Source organism: Ictidomys tridecemlineatus, chromosome 2 (assembly GCF_052094955.1).
Source record: "Ictidomys tridecemlineatus isolate mIctTri1 chromosome 2, mIctTri1.hap1, whole genome shotgun sequence".
Classification (NCBI taxonomy): domain Eukaryota; kingdom Metazoa; phylum Chordata; class Mammalia; order Rodentia; family Sciuridae; genus Ictidomys; species Ictidomys tridecemlineatus.
This window is the reverse complement of record NC_135478.1, coordinates 132,151,069-132,178,092: the sequence shown is the minus strand read 5'-3', so window position 1 is coordinate 132,178,092 and position 27,024 is coordinate 132,151,069. Positions and strand designations below refer to the sequence as shown.

At 49.2% G+C, this 27,024-nt stretch overlaps 1 protein-coding gene across 11 annotated transcripts; it reads left to right on the top strand.

Moving 5' to 3' along the window:
• The first annotated feature begins 1,037 nt into the window (after positions 1-1,037).
• Zmiz2 (zinc finger MIZ-type containing 2) lies at positions 1,038-21,021 on the top strand. 11 transcript variants are annotated; one of them, XM_078039798.1, is made up of 20 exons: positions 1,038-1,125; positions 9,770-9,882; positions 9,964-10,078; positions 10,256-10,294; positions 10,433-10,635; positions 10,839-11,022; positions 11,283-11,543; positions 11,740-11,919; positions 12,555-12,632; positions 12,805-12,973; positions 13,631-13,775; positions 13,860-14,070; positions 14,964-15,069; positions 15,322-15,479; positions 16,605-16,672; positions 17,278-17,346; positions 17,635-17,879; positions 18,554-18,723; positions 18,814-19,056; positions 19,869-21,021. In XM_078039798.1, exons 2-20 carry the CDS (start codon positions 9,833-9,835, stop codon positions 19,974-19,976), a joined length of 2,802 nt encoding a protein of 933 aa, XP_077895924.1. In that variant the 5' UTR covers positions 1,038-1,125; positions 9,770-9,832; the 3' UTR covers positions 19,977-21,021. The 11 variants fall into 11 exon arrangements, with proteins under 11 accessions (XP_077895924.1, XP_077895922.1, XP_077895918.1 ...); XM_078039796.1 differs by having other exon boundaries at positions 1,040-1,125; positions 9,767-9,882; XM_078039797.1 differs by lacking the exon at positions 1,038-1,125 and adding an exon at positions 1,377-1,483.
• The last annotated feature ends 6,003 nt before the right edge of the window (positions 21,022-27,024 follow it).

Here is a 27,024-nt window from a genome sequence, read left to right as displayed (position 1 = left end):
CCAGAAATATACCTCAGTGGTAAAGCAACCCTGTCTTCAATCCCCAGTATCCCCACTTCAAAATACTGTATGATTCCATTTAAGTAGGGTACTCCTGGAAAAGTCTAACTCACAGAGATAGAAAGTAGAAAGGGGACTGGGGTCGTGACTCAGCGGTAGACCGCTTGTCTTGCACCCTGGGTTAGATCCTCAGCACCACGTAAAAAATAAATGAGTGAAATACAGGTATTGTGTTCAACTATAAAATAATATTTTAAAAAAAAGAAAGAAAGTAGAAAGGGCTAGGTGGGTGGGGATGAGGAGTTAGTATTTAACGGATATGAGTTTCTCTTGGGGAAGATGAAAAATCCTGAAGACGGATGGTGGTGGTGGTTGCACAAAATGCATGTACTTAATGCCACAGAGCTGAACACTTCAAAATAATCAAAATGATATATTTCGTTATAAGTACTTTGTCACAATAATAATAATCATAATTGTGGGTAATCGGAGAATGTGGTCTTTCCCTTCCTTGGCGTAGGAAAAAATCCAGAATACTTAAAGGGTGATAATAGCATTCGAAAGGTCCCAAATGATCAAAGAGAAGCTATTTCCTACAGGAGGAAGTTCTCAATAGTGACTTTTCAAGGGAGGTGACCTGTGGGAAAGAGAGAATTCAGTGGTGAGGGTAGCAGTTTGTTCAGGAATTTTTTCTGTTTTAATGAGGGGCCTCTCAGGTCCCTATCAAGAGCCCGGTCCCTTAGGTGACACCCAATGTCTCGGCCTCCCCGCTGTGTCCTTCCTCATCCCGCAGCCGGCGCGAAGAGTTAAAGAGTTCGGTACGAAGAGAAGGCGGCGAAACTAGCCTGGCCAGGACCAGGCAGGAAGCGAGACACTCCAGGGTCTTGAAGGGCCCGAACTGAACCGCCCGCTGACCAGGCCTGAGCAGCCATGAGCCAGGCCCCGCGCACTCTGCTCCGCCCCCGGAAAGCCCCGCCCAGATCCCGCCTTCCCTAGTCCCCGCCTCCTGCTCGGCCACACCTCCCTCCCAGCTCCGCCCCGGCGCCCCGGCCCCGCCCCGCCCCGCCCCCGGCGGACAGCGAGCAGGAAGCGCGCGGTGGCTCCGCCGACGCTGCGTTCGGAAAGGTGTGGAGTGGGCAAGGGGCACAGGTTACGGTGTAGTCGCGTCTCCTGTCAGCCGGGCAGCCCGCGATCCTGGCCCATTTAACTGCTCTACGCCGCACAGGCCCATGGACACCCCCGCCCGAGCGCTGGCTCGGGGCTCCGCTGCTCTGGCCTGGGAGGCGGGGCCGGCGGCGCGGCGTCATGCATATGCATGAGCGGCGCGGCGGCGGCTCCATTGTGCCCTCGGAGCGGGCGGCGGCGCGATGGCGCGGGCGGCGGCGGCCCAGGGGCGGCGGGCGGCGCGGAGGGCGGGCTGAGCGCATGGAACGGCGCGGGCCGGGGGCCGCCGCGGCGAGGGGCCACGCCAGGCCGGGAGGAGGTGAGCGGGGCCCCAGGGGTTGCGCCTGGCTACGCCGCCTGCGGGCAGGTGCGGGGTGGCGGGGGCGGGCAGGTGCGGCAGGTGCGGACCGGCAGGTGCGGCCCCTCCCCCGAGGTCCCCCCAGGCCTGCTGCAGCGCCTGTGGCGGATTTCGCCGCCGGGTTGGAGGCCGTGGGCTCTGCCGCCCACCTGCAAACACCTGCCACGCTTGCGTCGTGGTCTTGGGCATACTCGTCTCCGTGGGTGTCTGGTTCGTCCCATCCTTACCCCGAGCCTTTGTTGGGGGTTGGCCGAGGGGTATAAGCGGCCTTCAGGCTCCTCCAGAGCTAAGGAAACTGATCCGGCCCTCGCCCCAAACCTGGCGGTTCCTGGCTGTGGGGCCAGGCGGTCTCACCTTCACTGTGCGACCCTCTCTTCCCACTTGTGTGCTCACCATTAGGGATCCTTGGAGGTCGTCACAGACCAGAGGAGATAATGCGCTGCTCTTGGGTCGGACGACACTGACCTGTCAGTCCCCAGCTGTGGTTTTCATGAGGCCACCCTTGTCCAAACCTGACATACTGAAGCTCAGGCATGAGGGTGCCCTACTCTCCTGGCATGCCTTGTCTCTACCCCCTCCCAAGTGTTCTGGTCGCCGCCGCCCCCAAGATATCCTATCCCCACCACCCAGTGCTTTGTTTACCCCTCCCAGGTGCTCTATGTCTCCCAGGTGTCCTGTTCCCTCAAGGTATCCTATCCCCACAGCCTGCTGCCTTGCTTACCCCATCACCTTCCCTGTCCTCAAAAAAGAAAAAACAAAACAAAAAATCCCCCTCTCTGCCTAGTCCCCTAGGCTCTGATCCCCTTCTCCCTAGGGTATCCTCTTTCCAGTAGTTACAAGAACATCCTTGGTCATTTGTGTTGTAGCAGATTTCACAGGGACACAAACAAAACATGTGACTTGTGGATACAGATAAGGTGGAAGACTCATCACCAAGTCCTGGCATGCTAGAACTGAGGGCATCCCTTGACACTTGAGAGTGGTAACAGGAGAAGTGAGGGAATCTTAACTACATCCAGCAGTACTGAACTGGGGCCCTTGTCACACCTGGCAAAGATCACAAGCTTGGAAGTAGGAGTGAAGAGAAAGAGCAGGGGAGGACTTTGGGAGTGTAGGCCCAGCATGTTTGGGGAGCATCCTCATTATTAGGATTGATCTTCAAGGGCTGATGACAAAGACAGTCATGTCACGTGTCTGCAGTCCTGGAGTGGCTACCAGATACCCATTTTACACATTGTAAACTGAAGCCAGGTTTGGGTTGTCCCTTTAGCCATTCACTGAAATGCCCCATGCCTGGACTATTGGTCAGTGTTTATTCTGAACTTCTTGATGAAATCTGATATCCTGACTTTTAGCCCCACAGTGAGGCCAGTCAGTGTTGTGGCCTCCCAGGTAGGGGAGGCAAGACTTACAGCTGCCTGTGCACATGATCACTTCATCTTTTGGCACTGAAGACCCTGCTCCTCTCTGTCTCCTGAGCTGTCATTTCTTTTTTCTTTCTTTCTTTCTTTTTTTTTTTTTTTTTTTTGATTCTTTTTATGAAGGGGATCTCTTTGTTGCCCAGGCTGGTTCCAAACTCCTAAGCTCAAGTGCTCGTTCTGTCCAAGCCTCCTGAATAGCTGGAACTATAGGCATGTACTAGTGTGGCAGGCTCCAAAGCTGTCATTTCTTGAAGACCTTTTGACCCCATCCTCTCTTGAGTTGGCTTGACCCTAGATACTTGAAGGCAGAGAGTCTGCTTTGTTTTCAACTTGTTAAGAAAGGGTGGCCTGCTTCAGAGAGTCTGCCTACTGACTAGTTGTGGCTGCTCTGGGACACTGGGGAAAGAGGAATCTGGGGGAAAAAAATTCTTTTTTTTTTCCCAGGAATTGAACCTAAGGGGCACTTGATCCCTGAGCCACATCTCTAGCCCTATTTTGTATTTTATTTAGAGACAGGGCCTCACTGAGTTGCTTAGTGCCTCACTTTTGCTGAGATTGGCTTTGAACTTGCAATTCTCCTGCCTCAACCTCCTGCACCTCTGGAATGGAAAATGAGTTTTTTGAAGTCCTATTTCTGGAGGAAAATGTGACTTGACCTCTAAAAAGACTTGTTGCCTTCTAGACTGACCCCAAGCCAGAGCACCTATGTTCAGGGCTCTAGCTTTCAGCTTAATGAGAGTATGGGAGGAAAGCCCCCAGGCAGGCCAGACCTTGAGTGACCTGGCCTCTTTCCCAGCCTTTCCTGGGAGGAGAAGGTGGGAGGAGGGTCTGAATTCACAGAACACTGCTCTGTGGTCAGGAGCAGAGGGTCATAAGATACCAGACCCAGGGAATTGGGGGATTTACAGAAAGAAATGCCCTCAGGAGACCAGAGGTATCACTTCAGGAGTTTGACAGGAAATCCTCTCAGTTTAGAGAGGAAAACTCAAGGGGAACTGGAAATGTCTGTGGTCTCTGCCCATAGCAGAGAAGCATTGTAGGTGGAATTCCCCAGTCCCATGTGACACATGAGGCTGCTATGGGCTCCTCTTCATCCTACACCTACTCTCTATCTCCCTTCACCCCAGCTCTCTGCATTTCCTAGATCTGAGGCTCCCCTAGGTCAGCAGAAACAGTAGCACCTGCAAATGTGTTAGAAGTGCAGGCTGGTGCCCTGGCCCAACCTTTTGATCCAGTGTGGGGCAGGGCATCCTCTCATCAGTCTGAGAGTTGATTTTCATGCACTGAAATTGGGGAACTGTTGTCCTGTGTAACCTGAAGTGAGACAGAGGACTCTGCTCACTGCTTGATTTCCTCCCTATGCTGCTTGGCACAGCAAGATGGGCTGGGCCAACCCAACCAGCTTTTCCTTGGGAAGGGTTGTCAGGACAGTTTTTTTTTTTTTTTTTTTTTTGTGTGTGTGTGTGTGTTGGGGATTGAACCCATGGCCTTGTGCATGCAGGGCATGCACTCTACCAGCTGAGTTATATCCCCAGCCCAGGACAGCTCTTTTTTTTTTTTTTTTTTTTTTTTTTTTTAGGATTTTTTTTCATTTTTTTTAACAGAGAGAGGGAGAGAGAATTTTTTAATATTTATTTTTCAGTTTTCCGCGGACACAACATCTTTGTTTGTATGTGGTGCTGAGGATCGAACCTGGGCCGCACACATGCCAGGCGAGCGTGCTACCGCTTGAGCCACATCCCCAGCCCCAGGACAGCTCTTAAGAGGGTGGTGGGTGGTGGTGATGGTGGTGGTGGTGGTGGTGGTGCTGCTGCTGCTGCTGCTGCTCCTGCTCCTGCTCCTGCTCCTGCTCCTGCTCCTGCTCCTGCTCCTGCTCCTCCTCCTGCTCCTCCTCCTCCTCCTCCTCCTCCTCCTCCCCCTCCCCCTCCTCCCCCTCCTCCCCCTGCCCCCCACTTCTTCCTAGGTTTATAATTAAAAATTTTGTTTTGAGGTAATTGTAGAATCAGTTCTTAAGAAATAATACAGAGGTCCCTTGTATCCTTTACCCAGTTTCCCCCAATGGTAACATTTTGCAAAACTGTAGTATAACATCACAGCAGGACACTCACTACATTGATACAGTCCACAGGCTCCTTCCTGTTGCTGGCTTATATTCATTCCCACCTCCCTCTTGCCAAAATTACAAATTTACCTCTCCCACTACATTTAACCCTGGCAACCAACAGTCTGTTCATTTCCCTGATTTTGATATATCAAAAAATGCCAGGTAGGTGTTGAGATTCACAGCCGGGTTGGGATGACACCTGACATTTTGCCAGAAGGAATGGTTGAGAGGTGACACCAGCAAGCCATTAAGATGATAATTAAGTTAAGCTGTGTATAATTGCTGTGACTGGATGATGCTGGATTAAAACAGGTTGTATATTCAGTTGTATATAGACTCCTGCTGTCCGGCAATAGGGCGGCTCCTGCTGCCCCCTGCTGCCCGCTACTTTTGAGTTCTCACAGAGCCCCATGGAGAGCTGGGAGAGTTCCCAGGGAGTGCATGTGGAGTGCTGGTGGAGTTCTGGAGTTTGGGCAATAAAGTAGTTCCTGTTTGAACCTACAAGTGCCTCGTGGCGGCTCCGTTATTTTGTGCCCAGCCAGACTGTGGCAGGTAGGGCTGGAGGTTGTGGCTCAAGGGTAGAGTGCTTATCTTGCATGCAGGGGACACTGGGGTCTTGCATGTGTGGGACACTGGGTTCCATCTTCAGCACCACATAAATAAATGAAATAAAGGTATTGTGTCCATCTACAACTTAAAAAAAAAAAAGGTTTTAAAAAAATGCCAAATAAAGGAATCATACAATATATAGTCTTGGCAATTGGCTATTGGCTTTTCCGGGTCAGCATAGTTCCCTGGAGATTCATCCAGGTGGTTTTGTGTTATCAGTAGTTCATTTCTTTTTCTGGCATCCAGGCTATGAATGTATCATAGTTGATTTAAGTATTCATCCACCAAAGGACATCTGGGCTGTTTCCACCCTTTAGCTGTTAACAATTTTTATTACAAATAATTCTTGTATAAACATTCATGTACAGGTTTCTATGTGAATATAAAGTTTTCATTTCTCTGAAGTAAATGCCCAATTGCTATGTCATAGTTTAGTGGCTGAGTATTTAGTTCTGTAAGAAATGGCTAACCCACGCTTACCTAGCATGTGTGAGGCACTGAGTTTGATCTTCAGCACCACATATAAATAAATAAAATAAAAATGTTGTGTTCATCTACAACTAAAAAGAAAAATATTTTTTAAAAATGGCAGGTGGTACACACTTGTAATTTTAGCTACTCAGAAGGCTGAGGTAGGATTGCCAGTTCAGGGCCAGTATGGGCAACTTGGTAGGATCCTGTCTCAAAAACATTAGAAGGGCAGGGGAGGTAACTTGGTGGTAGAGCACATTTGGGGTCAATGCCCAGAAAAGAAAAAAAGAAAAAAAAAAAAAAAAGAATAGACTACACTTTTATACAGCAGTGTGCCATTTTACATTCCCACCAGCAATGAGATATCTAGTTTCTCCTTGCCAGCATTTAGTGATGTCACTATTTTTTAACTATTCTGTTAGATGTATAGTGATGTTTTTTTGTGGTTTTAATTTGCATTTCCCTGCTGACTAGTGATGCTGAGCATCTTTTCATATGCTTATTTACCATCTGTATATCCTCTTTGGTGAAGTGTCTCTTCATGTTTTTTTTGTGTATTTTCTAATTGGATTTTTTTTTTTTTTGAGAATTCTTTGTACATTCTAAATACTAGTCCTTGGTTGGATATGTGGTTTGCAAATGTTTTTTCCATTCTGCAACTTGCTGTTTCATCCTCTTAACAGGTCTTTCTTAGAGGGGAAATTTATTTTTTATTTTTATTTTTTGTGGTGCTGGGATTGAACCCAAGGACACTGTACCACTGAGCCACACCTCTAGCCTTTTTTATTTTTTATTTTGAGATAGGATCTCACTAAGTTGCCTAGGCTGGCCTCAAACTTGGGATCCTCTTGCCTCAGCCTCCTGAGTTGTCACTGGAGTCATGGGGTGCACCACTTGAGATGGGGGGAAAATTTTTTTTTTTTTCTTTTTTGCCATTCTGGGGATTGAACTCAGGGCCTTCTGCCTGCTCAGCAAGCACTCTTTCACTAAACTACCTTCCTGTCCTTAAAAGTTTTTAATTTTGGGGCTGGGGATGTGACTCAAGCGGTAGCGCGCTTGCCTGGCATGCGTGCGGCCCGGGTTCGATCCTCAGCACCACATACAAACAAAGATGTTGTGTCCACCGAAAACTAAAAATAAATAAATAAATAAATATATTTTTTTAAAAGTTTTTAATTTTGATGAAGTACATTTCATCAATGTTTTTTTTTATGGATTTATGTTTTTTGGTATAAAGTCTAAGAACTCTTTGCTTAGCCTAGATCCCAAAGGTTTTCTCCTCCAAATTTTCCTAAACTTTTTATAATTTTGTGTTACCAACTATACCTAGGACCAAGTTTGTTTTGAGTTTAATTTCAATATAAGATGTAAGGTTTGGATTGTTTTCTGTTTTGTTGTTTCCCCAGCACTGGGGATCAATCCCAGGTTCTCATGCATGCCAGGCAAGCACTCTACCATAGGGCTACATCCCTAGATACCCCCATCTCACCCTGGGTTTTTGTTTTTTGTTTTGTTGTTAGTTTTTCTATAGATGTCCAGTTATTCCAGCACAATTCGTTTGAGAGACTGATCTTCCTCCACTGAATTGCTTTTATATCTTTGGATATATTTTGTGTCTGATTTCATAGTTCTGTCCTTCTGTTAGTACCACAGTCTTGATTATTATACCTCTATTCTAATTCCTGAAATACTCACAGTTGCTCCAGATCCTACCCAACAGGTCTGGGAAAAAGTTTCTGCCTTTTGGCAGGTCCCCCTTCCTAGTGGGTCATCATCCTAGGAAAGGCAGTGGGAATAGGGATGCCAGCCTCCCCTTGCATGGCTGAACCATCCTAATTCCCTGCTTTTTTCTGGCCTGAGCTTCCTGGGTCAGGACTTGTTTTGAGGAGGGGCTAAGGAATCTGGCTATCTCTGAGGACAGGGGACCTGACTCGTGTAGCTGGGACATCCCTCCACTTCCTCCTTCTCCTCTAATTGGTTTCCTTTCCCATGAAGCCTATTGCTGGGTGTGGGAAGGGTCAGTGGAGGTCCAGGTGTCCCATTTGCCAAGGCATGGCTAAGTCACCTCTCATTCTAACCTGTTCTGAGCCCTTGGATGCATGGTTCACCTTTGCTGATGTTCTAGGTCAGTATTTGCAGAGCAGATAAGGATGCTTTACCTCAGCCAGTACTGAGATATGGGTGAGACAAAGTTAGGTGGGTGCTGGGCTTACCTTCATGTCAGATACCTTCTTTCTCCTGGGCAAGAGATTGGCCCTGTAAGTATTAGGGTGGCAAGATGGGAACCACAGGAGGTCAGCATGCTTTGGGGTGTGTGTGTGGCAGCCTTGTAGCCCCCAAAGGCTGTGAGATCCAGGGTGAAACATACCTGGCCTCCCCCAGGAGCTTCCTGAGAACCACTTACCAATTGCCCTATGTGCCTCTGTAGGGGTGACCTATATATATTAGAACCGAAGGTAGTACCAGTTTTGGGTGAAGGAGGCAGTATAGGAGTGGGGCCTAGGAGTGTCTGGGCCTGGCTTGAGTAAGGGTCTTGCTTATGGCAGTGTGAGGAATGTGGCACTTGGAAACAGACCAAAGATTCCTGTGGCTCATTAATTGGGGCAGCAAATTCAGTACAGCAGGCTGAGTTCCATAGTATTGGCATCATGTCCTACAAGTACCTGCCTGTTGTACTCTCTTGACCTCCTGTCTACTATAACCACATCCCTGTGGTCCACCTACCCTGATCCTACAGAGGTGGTTCAGCATCCCTTTCCCCCACCCCTGCTTATAAACACCTGCCACATTGGGTCCCTTCCAAGGCTTTGGTACCTATCAGTCCTCCACTTGTTGTGCTCTGTATGTCTCTGCCTGGTTGGAAACTTAGTCTGAATGTCACAGATGGGCCTATAGGGGTAGGACTGCTTGCATGGCCCCTGTTCCTGCAGTTTCAGGCAGCCCTTCATCCTGTGGCATCTGAGTCAGTTTTGAGGTTCCCTGACCTAGAGCCCCTATGCTGCTCTCTTGGTGAGAAGGACCTGCCAGCCAGAGGCTGGGCTGCTGGTCCATATACCCTGCTTCAGCAGGTATCCCACATCCCCATCCCCCATGCCAGGCTGGAAGGTAGCTGTTCTGTACCTGCTTCTTGACCTTTTCAACCTCTTATTTAGAGCCCCCACTAGCTTTGCCCCTCTCCAGGTCCCTGCCCAGGTTGATCAAGATCCCAAGTTGGTGATGCCCTTATTGGCCCTGTGTCCTCCCTGGCAGCACCTCCTGAGGGGCTTCTGGCAACCTGTTCTCTATCCCCGAATCACTATGGGGTGACTTTTTTAATAGCTTTACATGGATGGATATCCAGTTTTGGTGTCGGGGAGAGTATGGCAAGTTTTTGGAATCAGTCTGTTTCCAGGGTGGATCCAGGGGTTCTGGGTGGCAGACCCTGGGTCAGAAAGGCTTCATGCCAGCTTCTGGGCTGGGTGTGAGGCACAGAGGTTGGGCTGGTGAGCCAATATCAGCCTCTTCCATTGTCCTACCTACCACTGGAGCTTAGCCATCCCTTGCAGAAGAAGGGGCTGGCCTGGTGGTCCTGGGCTCTTTCTACTCTGCTAAAAGGGTCTCAGGTGGCATCTAAGTTCACATCCTTTCCCTCCTGTCCAGCAGCCAGAGCAACAGAGTCCCAGATAAGCACTGGCAGACCCGGTCTGTAGGGCTGCTCTATCGCCAATGAACTCCATGAACCCCATGAAACCTGCCCTGCCCCCTGCGCCACACGGGTGAGTGTGGGCTCCTGTGGCCTGTGCTCTTGGGCACCTGTGGCCTCCTGACCTAGGCCTCACCAGCCATTCTTCCTGTAGTGATGGTTCATTTGCATACGAGTCTGTGCCTTGGCAACAAAGCGCCACTCAGCCGGCTGGGTCGCTATCCGTGGTCACTACCGTGTGGGGAGTCGGCAACGCAACACAGAGCCAGGTGAGCACCTATCTGAGTCCCTCCTCCAAGCAGTGAGAGCCTTGGCAGTGCCTTAGAGCTCTGAAAGACAAGGAACTTAAATGGGGAGGTTGGGGCATAAAGATGGGGCTTCCTGATTCTCTCAGGTCCTTGGGTGCTGGTTCTTTCACACTCCCATGGGTTTTCTTCTGTCTACAGCTGGCCTCCACAAATCACCCCAACCTGACCTATGGGCAGGTACTCCCCCACCGCCCCCGCCCCCACCCGTCCCCTATACCACCACTAACCAGGTCTTTTGGTTTCTAGTACTTTAGAGCTAAAGCTTGAAGAGGGTGCTTTAGCTGGTTCCTTTTGGTGATTCCCACTTCCTTGTAGGTTCTGGGGAACCCCATGGGCCCTGCAGGAAGCCCCCCTGGTGGCTCCATGATGCCTGGTGTGGCAGGTGGCAGCTCCGCCTTGACCTCCCCACAGTGCCTGGGACAGCAGGCATTTGCTGAAGGTGGTGCTAGCAAGGGCTACGTGCAGCAAAGTGTGTATGGCCGTGGGGGCTACCCCGGGGGCCCCAGCTTCACCACCGGGTAAGCAGGGCCCCTCATCTGACAGATGGCTAGAAGCCATCAACCTGGCGGGCACCTCTGAACTGTTGAACATTGCCTCTCTGCTTCCCCACTGGCTCCAGCAGCTACCGTGGAGAGTCTGGAAAGAACTGGCTCCCCCTAAGTGCTGTGTGGCCCTAGGCTGAGTCTGTGCAGAGAGCGTGGCAGTCCTGTGTCTCTTGCAGATATGCAGGTGGCCCAGGGGGACTGGGTCTCCCCTCACATGCTGCACGACCCTCCGCTGACTTCACACAAGCAGCAGCTGCCGCTGCCGTGGCTGCCGCTGCAGCCACTGCCACAGCTACAGCCACAGCCACCGTGGCTGCCCTGCAAGAGAAGCAGAGCCAGGAGCTGAGCCAATATGGAGCGGTGAGGGCAACCCCCCCATTTGGCAGCCAGCGTGTGTGGGACTTGGCCAGGGAAATCTCAGCAAGGTGTTGGGGTCAAGCATGGAATGTGTTCACTGGGGGCTTATGAAACCAGTGAAAGAGAAATGAGTAGGAAGAAAAAGAGTCTGAAGGGGGAGAGGCCCTGAAACCAGTAGCAAGGGGTACATGCCCACAGCACCAGTGAGCCGTGTGCCCATTTGTGGGGGGAGTGTAAACCATTCTGAATTTTTCTTTTCCCAGATGGGGACTGGACAGTCTTTTAACAACCAGTTTCTGCAGCATGGAGGTCCCCGGGGGCCCAGCGTTCCCCCTGGCATGAACCCTACTGGCATGGGAGGGATGATGGGCCCCTCTGGCCTCTCCCCCATGGCCATGAACCCCACTCGGGCAGGAGGCATGACGCCCTTGTATGCAGGGCAGCGCCTTCCCCAGCATGGGTACCCTGGTCCTCCCCAGGCCCAGCCGCTGCCCCGACAAGGGGTCAAGAGAGCATACTCTGAGGTGAGTGTCTTGATTACCCAACCTGGGGCCCTGGGTGCTGTTTCCCCCACCCAAGTGGCCTCAGAGCTGTGGTAAGAGCAGCTCCTACAGTGAGAAAATTGTCCATGCTCAGCAGGACCAGGGAACCCTGCCCCTAGCACATGGGGCACTACTTGCCTGCTGATGCCTCTTTTTTCTGGGGTATTTGCTTCTTCAGGTGTATCCAGGGCAACAGTACCTACAAGGAGGCCAGTACGCGCCCAGCACTGCCCAGTATGCGCCCGGCCCCGGGCAACCCCCTGCCCCTTCCCCCTCTTACCCTGGGCACAGACTGCCCCTGCAGCAGGGCATGGGCCAGTCCCTGTCTGCACCAGGCCCTGCAGGACTGCACTACAAGGTAGGGCCAGCTCCCCTGGCCTATGCCAGGCCCACTGTCATGGGAATAGTGGGGACCTTGAGGCAGTCCTGCCCCTGAGAGGTATAGGCTAGCCAGGGAGTGGATGGAACCTCACAGGGGTCCCAGCCAGTACAGGGTTCAATTCTGAAAGGAACCTCTACAAGATTAATGAATCTCTCTGGAAATTCAGCATAGGGAGCAGCAGGCAAGCACTCAAGCCATTCTGACATTCTTTATGGAAAATGTCCCCATTCCCTCTACTTGCTGTAGAGAAACCCATCTAGGGAACAAGCCTTTTCTACTGGTGGTACACCATCTGGGTACATGGTGGGTAGAGAGCACCTCACTAGGAGTCTGGGTGGGCAAGTTAGTACAGCTGGAGGAGGATAAAAAGGGGAGGTTTGAGTGCACCTGTGTCATTTCAGCCCCTTCCATATGTGGAGTCACCCCTTTTCTATAGTGGTATCTTTTTACATTTTAATATTGGTAATGTGTCTTATGGAATATGTGGGATATACAACAGAGCATAAAGACTATGCAGATTGGCAGCTCTGTTTGTGGTGAACTTCTAGGATCAGGCCCGGGGGATTCAACTGGGGGCAGGGCCCACATGCACTCAGTTTTCTCTCCCACAGCCTGCAGAACAGTTCAACGGGCAGGGCACCAGCTTCAACGGGGGCAGCGTCAGCTACAGCCAGCCTGGCCTGAGTGGGGTATGGGGCTCGGCTGGGTGGATGGCTGGGAGGCTCACAGGGTGGGCATGTGGACAGAGGGACTGCCTCCTCTCCACCTCTGTTCTCATGTTTCCCAGTGGGTGCTACATGAACAACTCTAATCCACCCATCCTACCATTCTGCTTTAACTGTTTGTGCTCAATCTCTATAGCCTGCCCGTTCCATCCCTGGCTACCCCAGCTCCCCACTGCCAGGCAATCCCACACCACCCATGACGCCCAGCAGCAGTGTCCCATACATGTCCCCAAGCCAGGAGGTCAAGTCTCCCTTCCTGCCTGACCTCAAACCAGGTCTCAGCTCCTTGCACCCATCGCCCTCTGGTGAGTGTTCACTCTTGGGACATCAGCTGTGACAGACCAGGTAGACATGGGGAATACCAGGGCTCTAGCGCCTTGTGGGAGCTTGGGAGAGCAGGGGCAGTTGCTTGATCCCAAGTAAAGCTAAGGTTTCCATCTTAAAGATAGACTGTTTGGTTCTGGGCCTTTACCTTTGTTTTCTATTCATGGCCCTGCGCAGATCTGTTAGAGCTATAGATATCTACAGGAAAATATCCACAGACACAAAATTTTTTATATAAAATTGAAGCCTATCTTTAGCTGAGAACCCCTGCTTCCAAGGAGACCATCACAGCAGAAGTTAGAATCCTGAAACCTCAAATTGAGCAATTGGGTGATGGCCACTGACATCCTGGCCTTCTGGTTTCTAAAAAAACATTGTAAACATCTTCTGCCTGAGTTGGGTTCATGTTCCCCTGTCATAGTTCAGTGGATACTAGGCTGGGTAATTGAGGCAGATGAACATTAGGACCTATGGCCCAGGGTCTCAGGAGAGATGTCTGAGGCCCTGGCTGTGGTGTACAGCTCAGGTCTTCAGAGCAGACCTGGCGAGGGGCTCCAGGATGTAGCAGCCCTCTTTGAGTAACTATAGATGCTCTGGTTGGTGTCCAGTTTACAACCAACATGGTGTCTTGTCACCAGGTAATGGTCCTTGTGATGAACTGCGGCTGACCTTCCCTGTAAGGGATGGAGTAGTCCTGGAGCCCTTCCGCCTGCAGCACAACCTGGCTGTGAGCAACCACGTCTTCCAGCTTCGAGACTCAGTCTACAAGACTTTGATGCTGAGGTGATCCCCACTGGCCCAGCCCCAGCCCCTCCATCCCCATCCATACTCAGTGTGAAGTCTCTGATCATCCTTTTCCTTTTGCAGGCCTGACCTGGAACTGCAGTTCAAGTGCTACCACCATGAAGACCGGCAAATGAACACCAACTGGCCAGCCTCCGTACAGGTCAGCGTCAATGCCACACCCCTCACCATCGAGCGTGGAGATAACAAGACCTCACACAAGCCCCTCTACCTGAAACACGTGTGCCAGCCTGGCCGCAACACTATCCAGATCACTGTCACCGCCTGTTGCTGCGTGAGTATCCTGCAGGGTATGGGCAGGGCTTGGCTGAAACATCACCTGGATCACTATCCCTCGGGTCATGGATGGGCTGAGGATGGGTGGGCCCAGAGCCAGGCCGTGGGCTATTTTCCAGTTAGATTATATTTACTAAATTTAATACTCATGTTGATACTATGAGAGAAACAAAGTTGTGTAGCAAGCTCACAGAGTTCCGTCCATAGCAGGTTCAACATCACCCAGGTTCCAGCCATCAGGATCTCATTTGGACCTATGTAACAAGGGCCTGGGGATGGGACAGCTCAGAATCCTCATTCTGTGGGACTTAGGAGGTTTGAACTAGACACAGTGTCAGTAAGATTGGATGCCATGAGCAGGGAGATATACAAGGCATACAGGTATTTTGTTTTTAATATTTTTTTAGTTGCCAATGGACCTTTATTTAATTAGTTAATTTATTTATATGTGGTGCTGCTGAGGATTAAACCTAGAGCCTAGGGTTGTTAGGCAAGCTCTCAACTACTGAGCTATAATCCCAGCTCAGGTATTGTGTTTTTATGCAAGGTGAGAACTAGGCAGTGGATGAACAAGAACAGAATGCCCAATAGAGCTGTTGAGATGTTTGAGTGTGGGCAAGAGCACCAGCAGCCTGAGGCCAGAGTCTCCTGGGCTCCAGGAAAGTAGAAAGCATCCTGACTGTGCTTTAGCACTCAGGAAGATAGAGCCTAGTTATGAGAAACATGGCTGGTCTGGTCCTCTCCCCTTGACTATCTCACCCCAAACCCCTCCCTTCCCAGCCTGGTACCCCTGACATAACTACTCTTCTCCAGCTGTGTTCCCCAAAACCATGTCCCCACATTCTCCCACCTGTGTTCCCCCTACATACAATATCCCCCACTGTGTTGCAGTCCCACCTCTTCGTGCTGCAGCTGGTGCATCGTCCATCTGTCCGCTCCGTACTGCAGGGCCTACTCAAGAAGCGCCTCCTGCCTGCTGAGCACTGTATCACCAAGAGTGAGTGGCCCCACCCACAACCACTGGGGCTGTGCCCAAGCTGAACAGTGTTTCATGTGGCACATCTCCATGTCACACAATGCATCTTCTCCCAGGCTGATGGCAGTATTTAGCTGATGGCAGTATTTAGCTGATGGCAGTAGTTAAGTAACACCTTGGAGCTGTTGATCATTCAGTGTCCTGGCTGACATCCCCATTCATAGCCTCCCCATGTTGCGAACCCTTTACTCAAATCTCTTCCCCTGTTGTCAGTAAAGCGGAACTTCAGCAGTGGCACCATCCCTGGCACCCCTGGGCCCAACGGAGAGGATGGGGTGGAACAGACAGCTATCAAGGTGTCCCTGAAGTGCCCCATCACCTTCCGCAGAATCCAGCTCCCTACCCGTGGTCATGACTGTCGCCACATACAGGTAGGTGGGTGATCACTGCAGAACTTTGCCCTTGCTGCCTTTAAAATATTTTGAGCTTGTGGAACAACCAGAAATTTGAGATCATATTGGATAGAATCTAAACTAGAAAAACTACTTGAGAAAGCTATAGATATCATTTTTAAAAATATGTATGCTTCACAGTTGAACAGTGGTACTCTGGCTGTATATCCGACAGAAATGTACACATTATTGTTCATAGCTATATTTTAATTGTAAGAGCTTCAAATAAAAACAAATGTTTATCAACAATTAAAAAAATTGTTTTGAGCTGACACCTCAGCCTCATCCTCTGGGGCAGAAGTGGAATCTGAACACCTAAGCCAACAGGCCATGGACCAGGCCTGCCATGGAGGCCGCTGGGCCTGGCTGCCCCAAGGTTAGGCTTTTGTTTCTTCTAAATATAATCACCATTTTACTCACTTCTTTACTAGCTACTGCATTCATTGTTAAAAAGCATAAGGATGTGGGTGTGGTCGTCTTCCTGTCCTACCATGAAAGTCTCTGTCTTTGCAGAAATACCCAGTGTTAGACAAGAAACTACATTCTCCTCCCTCTCTGTTACATGCTGCTCTGTACTATAGTTTTCCCTTTAACATGGTGTCTGGCAATGGTTCCTTATCAGTACTGTTGCCCAATTCTTGCTTTGGTCACAGGGGGTTCCAATTCTGTTGAGATGCTTGGGATGGCCCATTAGAATTATGTTACAGTGGAGCCAGGCATGGTGATATGTGCCTATAATCCCAGCAACTTGAGAGGCTGAGGCAGGAGGATCACAAATTCAAGGCCAGCCTTGGCAACTTAGTTGAGTCCCTTACCAATTTAGGGAGACCCTGTCTCCAAATAAAAATTAAAAGGGCTGGGGGCTGGGGTTGTAGCTCAGTTGGTAGAGCGTTTGCCTTACATGTGTGAGGCACTGGGTTCAATCCTCAGCACCACATAAAAACAAATAAATAAAAAATAAAGGTATTTAAAAAAAAAAAAGGACTGGGGAAGTAGCCCAGTGGTAAAGCACCGTTGGGTTTAAGACACATTCCAGAAATCCAGAAAACATATCACCCTCACCCTAGCCCACAGTGAGAAATGACCTGTCTCCCATCTCTGCAGTGCTTTGACCTGGAGTCATACCTACAGCTCAACTGTGAGCGAGGGACCTGGAGGTGCCCCGTATGCAAGTGAGTTTCATGGTGTGTGACAAGGGAGAAACTGCCACGTCCTCAGAGGCTTTTATAAGTGAAACTTCCAAATACACAAGCCTGTTGGAAGTAGTCACAACACATACCAGGAAGGGTCAGCTCAGGGCAGAAACCTTTTTTTTCCCCCATATTTTCTTAATTGGCCAGGGTGAGTACAGCATACACATAATGGTAGGATTTGTTGTTATATATTCATACTTGCACACAATATAATTTGGCGAGTATTCCCCAGAGGCAGAAATCATCCATGGGGTATTCTTATTTAGGGTCACCTTGTGCCCATTTCACCTCACAACGTCTTACAATCACCTTACACAAGGGCAACTTTCAGAGTTTCCTCATGCAGGGTCACCTCATATAAGTTTACCTCACACAGGGTTATATTCTGTAATCACTGTTACAGGGTCACCTCACATGGCATCATCTTGGACAATCATCTCATGCAGGGTTGCCTCACACGGGGTCACTATGCACAGATACCTCATATAGGTGTTGGGCCTGAGAAGTGATGGGGTCTGGGCCCAGGGTGAAGTTGGGTAAGGTTGGGTAAGGCCTTTAAGCCATGTCCCCTTTGTTACTTGTAGCAAGACAGCATTGCTGGAGGGCTTGGAGGTGGATCAGTACATGCTGGGCATCCTGATATACATTCAGAAGTAAGTGTCTCTTTCTGCCACCCCGTGTCTGTGGCCACCAGAGGGCAGTCCTGGGATGAGTGTAGTCTTCTGAGCTCTTCACTACCCTGGAGTGACTCAATTCCAGACCAGAGGCAGTGCCATGTACCCCATGTATATCAATCCCAGCCTCCACATCATGCATAGCACCTGAAAGCACTCTGGATAGCAGAGTGTTTGACTTGAAAGTCTGGTTGGAAACTTCCTTGGGATTGAAGGGCAGCAGGTGCTTGGTAGACAGATGACCAGTACCCATGTGTCCCTGCCTAGCTCTGACTATGAGGAGATCACCATTGACCCCACATGCAGCTGGAAGCCAGTGCCTGTGAAACCTGATGTGCACATCAAGGAGGAGCCAGATGGGCCGGTGCTGAAGCGCTGCCGCACCATGAGCCCTGCCCATGTGCTCATGCCCAGCGTGATGGAGATGATTGCAGCCCTGGGCCCCGGTGCTGCTCCTTTCACCCCCTTGCAGCCCCCTTCAGCCCCTGCCCCCAGCGACTACCCTGGCCAGGGTGAGTACAGCATACACAGCCTCAAACTTCAGGTAACTCTGGACCAGCGACTCATCCTCTCCAGAGGAGTCTCCTGGCCTGTGGAACTGTCACTATGCAGGTCATGCACCTGCTTTGTAAACATATCCAACCAAGGGGCTGGGATTGTGGCTCAGCGGTAGAGCACTTCATAGCATGTGCGAGGTGCTGGGTTTGATCCTCAGCACCGCATAACAATAAATAAAATAAAGATATTGTGTCCAACTACAACTAAAAAAATATTAAAAAAAAAAAAACATATCCAACCAAAACATGCCAAGGGTGTCTGTCCTACACATTCCATCCCAAGGATGTGGTGGTGGTAGAGGTCCAGTCTTGGCCATGGCCCTTTCCCCCAATTTAGATAGAGTAAGGGGCTCTTGGCTATAACACTCCCACTGACTGGCTCCTGGCTGGGGTGTCCAATGGGGACCCACTGTGCAGGTACGGTGTACTTTGTTGTGGTGGGTCCCAGTTCCATCACCTGGAGGCCCCCATCTCAAGACCAGTTCCTTCTTTCTGCAATGAAAAAAAAAAAATTGTCAAATCATTGTTGTCTATAGGTGAGCACTCTTACCTCCTACCTGTGCCTCAGCTGGCACATTACTGGCCCTTCTGCCAACATTATCCCTTCTAACCTGACTTTCCTCTTGTAGGTTCCAGCTTCTTGGGGCCTGGACCCTTCCCGGAGTCTTTCCCACCCCCCACCCCCAGCACCCCAAGCCTTCCTGAATTCACCCCGGGGCCACCTCCCATCTCCTACCAGTCTGACATTCCCAGCAGTCTCCTGACTCCAGAGAAGTCTGCTCCCTGCCTCCCAGGCCAGGTCAGTGTGATATAAGGGATCCAGGGGATAGGGGTGAGGTCTTTCAGGGAGCCTCTTAGCTGTTTTAACATGTCTTCTCTCCATCTTCAGATGGCACCAGTGGGCCACTTGGACCCAGCCCATAATCCTGGGCCACCAGGGCTACACACCTCCAACCTTGGGGCACCCCCAGGTCCCCAACTGCACCATCCAAACCCTCCCCCAGCATCCCGGCAGCCCCTGGGTCAAGCAAGCTCAGGGTCTGTTGGTGAGCTGGCCTTCAATCCTGCCACAGGTGTGATGGGGCCCCCCAGCATGTCTGGGGCAGGGGAGGCCCCAGAACCAGCACTGGATGTGAGTACTAGGCCCTGTGGTGGGGAGCATGTGGGAGTTGCTGGAGTTGGCTTGTCTGTTGTCCTTGGGTCACTGCTTTGTAGAAGGGAAGACAGTGATCCTTCAGGGAGAGCCAGCCAGATAATGTCGACCAAATGCAGCTCTTATTCATGTGTTGAGTATCTGAAATTGTGAAGTGCCAGGTACCATGTGTGGTTAGTGAGTGGCTTGGCTGGATGCTGCAGTAGCTATATAAAGAGTCTTCAAAGAAGACTGGGCTGGAAGTTTCTGCTGCACTCCTTAGAATCTGGCTTGACCTGTCTGCTCATTCAGTGGTTCTGCCTCTTGACACATGCATGGGTGGTGTGTGAACCCAAGCTCAGTGCATGAAAGACAGGGTTGACCATCCCTGAACCATGGTGGAAATTCATTGAAGTTCCACATGAAAAAGATTAGAACAAGCAGTCCAGAGCAGAAAATTATAGGGGATTGAAGTTCTGCCATCTATATTCTGCCCGAGAATCACCTTGGGGATCCCCTTTTAGGCCTGTGCACCTCCATGTACAGTTGGGCCACCTTGGATGGGCACTCTGGTGCCTGGTAGTATTGAGCACCATGCCAAGAGCTATTTCTGACCCCAGAACAGCCTTTCACTGGGATATCTCGGACAACTGTGTAGGCTGTTAGTGAGGCCCAGGAATCCATCATTAGATGAGGGGCCACTTAACATCCCTGCCGGGCCTGGGAACAGGGCTTGGATGTAGGGGCAGTATGGCCACTTGGGCATGATGGGTCTGAGACCAGAGTTGCTAACATGTTTGCTTTGTCCTCAGCTGCTCCCAGAACTGACCAACCCTGATGAGCTGCTGTCCTACCTGGGCCCACCTGACCTCCCCACAAACAGCAATGATGACCTGCTCTCTCTCTTTGAGAACAACTGATCCTGTGTTAACCCCTGGCCTAGCAGGGACACACTCAGAGACATCACCACAGCCTGCCCTCCTCTCCAAGCCCCACAGAACACCTGGCACTCTTCCCCAAAATTCCTCATCAGATGTCCAGAACCAGGGTCTGCCACTGTTGTCCCCAGCCCTGAACTGTAGAAGCAGCCTGTGCTCTAATAGAGGGGCCCCTAGACCACCATCACCCTCCCTCCACCAGGCTCACTGCTACAGAATGGTTTTTGCTGAGGTGCCCTGTCCACCCACTGCACACACACCCTGTGCCCCTAATCTCACAGCCTTGCACCTTGTCCTTCCACTCTTGCCTGCTCCCACCCAGCCTGCATCTCGTCAAGCATTGACCCTTCTGTTTCCACTCCTTTTTGGGAGAAGAGTCGGGTGTGCAATTTGGCTGACTCTGTGTCCTTGGCCTGCAGCTCCAGTGGCCTGTGCCCTGCAGCCCCTGCTCTCAGAACCAAGCAGAATGCATAGTTCAGGGGCCTAGAGCTCTTGCCCGGCCAGCATTGTGTGGTGTGGGGTTCCTCCCTCCACCCTAAGCTTCAGGCAGAGGCTGGGGGTGGGGGAGCTATAAAGCACAACAATGTACATAGTGTAGAAACACTAACAGCTGAGAAAGGGAGGGGAAAGCTATTTAAGTCAGCATGTTCCTCTGTTGTACAGCCAGCCCAGGCTTCCCTGTGCTTTCTGTCCTTCCCGTGTGCAGACAGCTGGGGGAGGGACAGTGCAGTGGGAGGAGACTGAGCTTTGGCTGGCTCAGGGTGGGCTCGCAGACTCAGCTCTGTGTAATATTTCTCCAGTGGGCTGCTCTCCCAAGTTCCCCTTTTCTGTGAAAGTGAAGAATTAGTACAGCTGTGTTTTTTAAAACCACCTCTCCATCTCCACCCTGTGGGCCCACACCCAGGTGGGGAGGAGGAAGCCGCTGCATCTGCTGGCTTGGGGCCTGCGTGTGCAATCAGGGCTCCTGACCCTGTCCTGTCTCCTGTCTTCAATCTCTATTAAAGGACTCCCTCTTGGTGGGCCTGAATGAGTCCCTCCTTCGTGCTGGGGGCACTGTGGTCTCCCTTGGGGACCAGGCCCAACCCACAGCTGGCTTTTGGTGCCCTACATCAAGCTCTGGATGTTCTGAACCAAGCCTCAGTTATTCCTGCCCCATGGTAAATTTCCTTTTCCCTGGAATTTTCCAAGTTGGCTTCAGCTGGAGAATTATTTTGTAAAGTGTCCCAGGCTTGCCTGGGTGACATTTGCCATCATGTCACCTTTCCTGGGTGTGTCCTGGGGCAGGGAGCCAGTTGTCTTGGGTGCCCGAACCCAGTCAGGGGGCCTGACAAGCACTAGGCTGTGTCCCTAGGAGGCCTCTCTTTGTTGCTGCCTGTGGAGGGTGCAGAGTTAATCCTGGCTACCATCTGCCCATCCAGTTTGGTAGGATCCAGGTGTTTCTTGTCCTGAGTCCCTGCCCACCCCCCCACCCCAGGGCCATCCCATCTAGCAAGAGAAACTAGAACTGTGAGGGAAATAGGAACCCAGGGAGGAGGGGAGTGCCTGGTATTCTTGGCCAGCTGCCATGGCCTGTCTTGGAGGAGGTGCTTGTCTGGGAGCTTGGAGGCTACAGGGGTAGAAGGAAGGGAGGTGTCAGGATGGGAAGGTCCTCTGACAGCTCTGAGTGCCAGTAACATTTGAGACTACACAGGTGGGCCTTCTTGACCCCTAAAGAGCCTTTGTTTCCCAGTTTGTCTGCCCTTTCAAGCCCTGGGAGCAGAAATGGAGAAAAACTAGGAACAACAGTGGGCCAATGCCAGAGCTAAGAAAACGTGGGAACAGTGCTCAGCAGAGTCCCCTCAACTACAACCCACTCTGGGGGAGTGGGAAACAGGCCCCCCTTACTTGGGGTGCCACTTCATTGCTGTGCATCACCCATCCCCACAGCCTGTTGCAAGTCTGGGTGCTCCTAAGTAGAAGAGAGAAACCAGGAGACTGGGACCAGCAAGAGGCTGCAAACTACCCAAAAGTCCATCCTCATAGGGTGGATAAGGGATTACTGTGCCAGAACATTCTAGACATGAACAGGTCCAGAAACAATGTGAAATAAAAGGTGTAGAAGCTCTAACAGTACAATGCCATTCTTCTAAAGCTCAAAATCAATATGAGTTGCATAGGATTTGTACATATGTACTAACAAAGGAAGGGAAGGGAATCCACACATGTTCACCTGTGGAGACGTGACAGGTGCACTCAGGGAAGAGCAAAGATGCTGGCAAGGCTCTAATCTTCAAGGTGAGTGGTGGCCTCCTGGATTTTCACCTGCGCTTCTCATGTCAGTATATTCTCATGTATGTGCTAAGTATATGCAGCTTGAAAAGAAGCTGACTGGGCCTAATAGAACCACCAATGTGAGGAAAACACATTTTCCTCAAGTTCATAGAGAATATTCTCCAATATTGACCACGTCTCAATAATTTAAGAGATTGGAATCCTGTGTTCTTTGATCACAATGGAACAAAACTAAACTTATAGCAGAAAGAAAACTGGAAAATTCACAAATTATGAGAATTAACAATCTTTAACAACCAATCGTCAGAATCATAAGGGAAAATTTAAAGTACTTTTGAGATAAATGAAAACAAATTGGAACAGGATGCACCAAAAGTTGTGTTAAGGGAACTTTATACCTGTAAAACGCCTGTATTAAAAAAGGATAATGAGGGCTGGGGTGGTGGCTCAGTGGTAGAGCACTGGCCTAGCACATGTGAGGCACTGGGTTCGATCCTCAGCACCACATAAAAACTAAAAATAGTTTTTAAAAAGAGTGAGCCAATTCAGGTATGATAGTGCATGCCTGTAACCCCAGCCGCTTGGAAGGCTGAGGCAGGAGGATCACAAGTTCAAAGCCAGCCTCAACAACTTAGGCTGTAAGCAATTTAGCAAGGCCCTGTCCAAAAAAGGGGGGGCTGGGTTGGGGCTGGGGTTATGGCTTAGTGGTAAAAGTGCCCCTGGGTTCAACCCCTGAACCTAAATAACAGCTCTGTATCTCAAGGAATTAGGAACAGGACAAACTAAACCCAAAATTAGCAGAAGAAATGAAAATTAGTATAGAGAAAAGAAAAATTAGAATATAAAAAAGTTGGTTCTTTGACAAGTTTAATAAGCCATTAACTAGTAAAAAAAAAAAAAAAAAAAACCTGTTTTTTTGTTTTTTGCAGTAGTCCACACCTTTAATCCCAGTGACCCAGGCAGTTGAGGCAGGAGGATTGCAAGTTGGAAATCAGCCTTGGCAACTTAGACTTAAAAAAAAAATGCTGGGGGCTAAGGATGGCAGAAAGTCTACAAGTTCAATCCCTGGTACTGGAGGGGGGGTGTTGTGAAGGGAGGGAGACAAAAATAACTGGTCAGTGAAAGTGGGAGATTGGGGGTATAACTCAGAATGTTTGCCTAGCATGCGCAAGATATTGGGTTCAATCAAAAGAAGAAAAAAATGGAAATGGTAATACAAACTTTACAAAAAGGATTATAAGAAAATATTACAGTTTTGTTTTTATGGTGCTGGAGATTGAATCCAGGGCTTTGTGCATGCAAGGCAAGCACTCTACCAACTGAATATATCCCCAGCCCCATGAACAGTTTTATGCTAACAAATAATCTAGATGAAATGGACAGATTGGTAGACAATGAAAAAACCCTAGAAGAAAATCTGAACAGAGCTATAACAAAAACAGACATGTTCATCAAAATCCTTTTAGGGCTGGGATTGTGACTCACTGGTAGAGTGCTTGTCTAGCATGTGCAAGGCATTGGATTCAATCCTCAGTACCTAAAAATAGGTAAAATAAAGGTATTATGTCCAACCACAACTTAAAAAAAGTTTTGAAAGCCTTAAAAAATCCTTTCAACAAAAAAAAAAAAAAAACAGGACTATATGGTAAATTCTGCCAAACATTGAAGAAGAGACAGCAGGTCTTCTCGAACTCTCACAAACATTGGAGAGGAGGGAACACTTTTTAATTCATCTGGGAGGCTGGCCTCCCCTCTCACACTGCCACAATCCCTTCCACTGGGCCTCCCCTGCAGGGAGCAGCTTCCCACTCTGCTCCTTTAGCTTTACCCACTCAAAGGCTCCTTGCCACCTCTAAGCTCCCAGTAGCCATTGAAACAGTCTACATGCCAGCACTGGGGACCATTCAGGGCAGATCTGACCTAGGTTGGTTCAAAGAGAGGAGCCAGGAACTGGTGCTGTGGCATACACCTGTAATCCCAGTGACTTGGGAGGCTGAGGCAGGAGGATCACAAGTTCAAAGCTAGTCAGCAACTTAATGAGGCCCCAAGCAATTTAGCAAGAACCTGTCTCAGACTAAAAACAAAAAGGGCTGGGAATGTGGCTCAGTGGTAAAGTGCCCCTGGGTTAAATCCCTGTTACCACCCCCACACACACACACACCAAAAAGTAAATAAATAAATAAAAATCAGAAAGTGGAATACATAGATGTGAAGTACAGTGGGGTTTGATATGTGCATACACCTGTGTCCCTGCCAGTCCAAACCAGGCTGAACCCCCAACCCTTAATTTTACTGGATCTTCAACAGTCTTGAAGTCAGTCTTAGGGTCTATTCCTTTTGTTAATACTTGTTGAAGCTTGGATTTTTAGGTTTATTTTCATTTATCTGTAAATTATTCCTGTCTCAGCTGTGACTCAACAGAATTAATGGAAACCCCTTCCCACCCTCCAACATCAGCTCTTCCCTGGTTAGGCCCTTCATTGTTCTAAGTCTTTCATGGTGTATTAACCAGGACTCTACAGGTTACAAGTGAGAGTGGCTGATTCAAACCAGTTTAGGAAGGAAGGGGTTCAAAATAATAGTTCTGAGCCAGGTGCTCACGCCTGTAATCCCAGCAGCTGGGGAGGCTAAGGCAAGAGGATCACAAGTTCAAAGCCAGCCTCAGTAATGGCAAGGCGCTAAACAACTCAGTGAGACCCTGTCTCTAAATGGAATACAAATAGTGTTGGGAATGTGGCTCAGTGGCTGAGTGCCCCTGAGTTCATTCCCTGGTACCCCTACCAAAAAAAAAAAAAAAGTAACAGTTCTGAAAGAGACACCAAAGGCCATAAGGACAGGTGAGGGGAGCAGAAACACCTCTGGAAAAACCTTTCAGCCTCTGTGTAAGCTTCATTCTCACACAGCTGCTCTGTGTAGTTGGGGCCTGGGCTTCTAAATCCTACTTCTCATTAATGCACTCAGACAGATCCTGACTGTCACTCAATCTGATTCCAAGGTGAAAATCTCAGGAATGGGCTCTGGTTGGCTTGCCCTGATGGGCCCAGCTACAACTTGAGTGGAGTGGGGAGCACTCGCCCAGGATGAAGAACTGTTAGAAGAGGGAGTACAGGAAGCCTCCCATGGTCCTTAAGATGAAGTCTCAATTTCTGGCCCCTGCCAGTTTCAGGCCTCCCCAGCCCCAATACTGAAAATCTCGGTGTCTTCACCTAGTTTAGGCTTTGGTGGACCTTTCTATCCTGGGGAAGGCTTCTGCTTCTAGAATATGTGGGACCTTCTGCTGTAGCCTCATTTCTGTGAACCACCTTTCACAGTCCTTGCTCTGACTGATTAAATAGTGACATGATTATTTTTTCCAACTTTTTTATTTATGAAATGTACCTTTGTAAAGTCAAAAAATAGTACAGGGCTTGGGTTGTGGTTCAGCGGTAGAGCACTTGCCTAGAATGTGGGAGGTTCTGGGTTCCATCCTCAGCACTGCATAAAAATAAATAAATAAAACAAAGGCATTGTGTACAACTACAACTAAAAAATAAATATTAAAAAAATAGTACAAGCACACACATTACCTTGAGATGCTGCAAGTGTTACTATTTTGCCACATTGTTCTTTGTTCTAGGCTCTGCCCCAGACCCATGTATATTTTTGAATACACACGCTCACTTTTTTTGTTACCAATTTAGGAAAGTAAGTTGCAGGCAAAATAAACACTTAATCTCTAAATAAATTTAGCATGCATCTTAGAAAAGTAAAGATGTTCTCATATTACCACACCTGAGAAAATGGACAATAATTCCATAGCATCATGCTATATTCATATGTTCCAATTATAACTGTTATTTTCAATCCAGAATCCAATCCAGGTTCACATTTTTCAGCTGGTTGTTGAGTTCCTTTAGTCACTTTTAATCTAGAGCAAAATTTGTGTTGGAGGCAGTTAACCAGGGATTAAACCCAGGGGTGCTTAACCACTGAGCCACATCCCCAGACCTATTTTGTATTTTATTTAGAGACACAGTCTCTTGTCTTTGCTGAGCCTGGCTTTGAATTTGCAATCCTCCTCCCTCAACCTCCTGAGTCTCTGGGATTACAGGCATGCATCACTGCGCATGACCCCCAGCCCTTTTTATTTTTCATTTTAAGACAGACTCTTGCTAAGTTGCTTAAGGCCTTGATAAATTGCCAAGGCTGGCTTTGAACTTGCAATCTTTATGCTTCAACTTCCTGAGATGCTGGGATTATAGGTGTGTGCCACTCTGCCCAGCTTAGAACAATTTTTTTCTAATACATCCATCTTTCACACAGTTCAGACATGTTGCCATGTATGAGCTTCCTTTCTGGTGTCATTTACTCCTTCAATCACTGTCCTGTTTCTTAGAGGCAGGTCTGGAGTCTAATTAAACATTCTTGGGGGCTTATGGTACAGTTCAGCAATAGAGCACTTGCCCACATACTTGAGAGCCTGCGTTCAAACCCCAGCACTATCAAAAAAAAAAAAAAATGTTGACCAGAGGAAACTCCAATTTTTTAAAAAATTGCTTTTATGTTTTAAATATATGATAGCAGAATGCATCACAATTCTTATTACACATATAGAACACAATTTTTATATTTCTATTTGTATATAAAATATGTTCACACCAATTCATGTCTTCATACATGTACTTTGGATAATGATGTCCATCACATTCCACCATCATTGCTAACCCCCGACCCCTCCCTTCCCCTCCCATGCCTCTGCCCTATCTAGAGTTCGCCTATT

Coding starts and splice junctions, on each gene's coding strand:
- Zmiz2 (XM_078039792.1), top strand. CDS start 1,306: ATGCATATGCATGAGCGGCGCGGCGGCGGCTCCATTGTGCCCTCGGAG. Junction 11,023..11,282: donor AGCTGAGCCAATATGGAGCG/GTGAGGGCAACC, acceptor TTCTTTTCCCAG/ATGGGGACTGGACAGTCTTT. Junction 16,673..17,277: donor TGGAGGTGCCCCGTATGCAA/GTGAGTTTCATG, acceptor TGTTACTTGTAG/CAAGACAGCATTGCTGGAGG.